The 1,374-nt window shown below is 42.2% G+C and overlaps 1 protein-coding gene across 1 annotated transcript; it reads right to left on the bottom strand.

Annotated features, from left to right (window-relative positions):
- Window positions 1-896: 896 nt before the first annotated feature.
- Window positions 897-1,173, bottom strand: LOC104871065 (rano class II histocompatibility antigen, D-1 beta chain-like; the record flags this gene model as incomplete). Its single annotated transcript, XM_033760673.1, has 1 exon — window positions 897-1,173. A coding segment is annotated over one exon (277 nt), but the record flags the coding sequence as incomplete, so codon positions are not given.
- Window positions 1,174-1,374: the final 201 nt, after the last annotated feature.

Below are 1,374 nucleotides of genomic sequence, written 5' to 3'. Positions count from 1 at the left end.
TGAAGCTCGGTCAAGTCTCGAATGTGTACTTAATGCCTCAGCCTAATCTTGATCCAACCTCAATCAATGCATATTTTTAAACAGGATAAACCTGGGGCAAATATTTTCTTAAAAAATACCAAAAAAAATGGTACATTTAATATTGATTGGTTAATACTGACAATTTTGCAGAAATTTTCTTTAAATAAAAATTTAAATTATTAACATAGTAACAAAAAGAATCAAACTATAAACCACAAAGTGAAGGAAATACTGATGCAAATATCACCAATGTATTATATTTTTACTTCATAGAGACCCCCTAAAGCATAGAAAATCACAAGGACACCAGAGATAATAGACATTAGACAATTCTTAGAGTAGTGACAATTGGGCAAAGTGTGAAAAATGTCCAAGAGACTTAGAAATGAAAGAAATAGAAATTAACCAAAGAATCAATAAAAATTAAAATTAAAAAATAAGAAGACCCAAACCAAGAAATTAAACATACACAAAACAAAATTTTAACTGAATATTTGGTTTTTTTCTCATTGAGTTTATTGGCAATTTTTAGGTTTTAACTGAATATTTGACAGTACTGAAAAGATCCAACAAAAGAAAATGTGAAATAAATTGCCCTAACTACACAAAGGAGCACATCAAATTTAAGTAGGGTTAGCATGACATAAAAATAGTAATACTATATTAAGTAAAGAAATTATAATTCAAAAACCAGTTTGTCCATCACTTCAGGTTTCTAACAAATGCATAATAAGAAAGCAAATAAAAAAACAATAGCAGGAAATTTTGATCTCAGAGAAATCTCAGCCAGGTCAGCAGTGACTCAGGAGTGCACACACACACACGCACACACACTCATGACCTCCCCGGCCCTGGCTGCCCTCAGCCCTGCTCACCTTGCCGCCTTGACAGGAGCCTGATCAGTTCGTAGTCATTTGTGCACCTGTCCACGCCGGCCCGGTAATTGTCCAGGACGTCCTTCTGGCTGTTCAGTTCCTCCTCGATGGGCCGCCCCAGCTCGGTCACCGCCTGGAATTCACCCACGTCGCTGTCGAAGCGCACGAACTCCTCCTGGTTATAGATGTACCCGTTCAGGAACCGCACCTGCTCCAGCCCGTTGATGAAGTGGCACTCAGCCTTCATCTGCCCCAAGAAGCGCGCTGTGGGGACAGGAAGGACGGGTCACAGGGGGGCCCTGCGAGGAGAAGGGCTGTGACACCTGTGAGGAGGGCGCTGGGGACGCGGCGAAAGCAGGAGGACACATCTGACAGGTTCTGGTGTCTGTGTGCAGTGCTCTCCCGATCCGGCACTATCCCGGACCCACTCCTCCGGGCTGGACCAGAGCACAACAGGCCAAAGCTGGTTGCCCCTCGT

The sequence above is a fragment of the Fukomys damarensis genome, unplaced genomic scaffold (genome assembly GCF_012274545.1).
Source record: "Fukomys damarensis isolate Sample0158 unplaced genomic scaffold, DMR_v1.0_HiC HiC_scaffold_61963, whole genome shotgun sequence".
NCBI classification, from domain to species: domain Eukaryota; kingdom Metazoa; phylum Chordata; class Mammalia; order Rodentia; family Bathyergidae; genus Fukomys; species Fukomys damarensis.
Note: the sequence above shows the minus strand (reverse complement) of the source record. Positions and strands in the feature narration are given on the sequence as shown.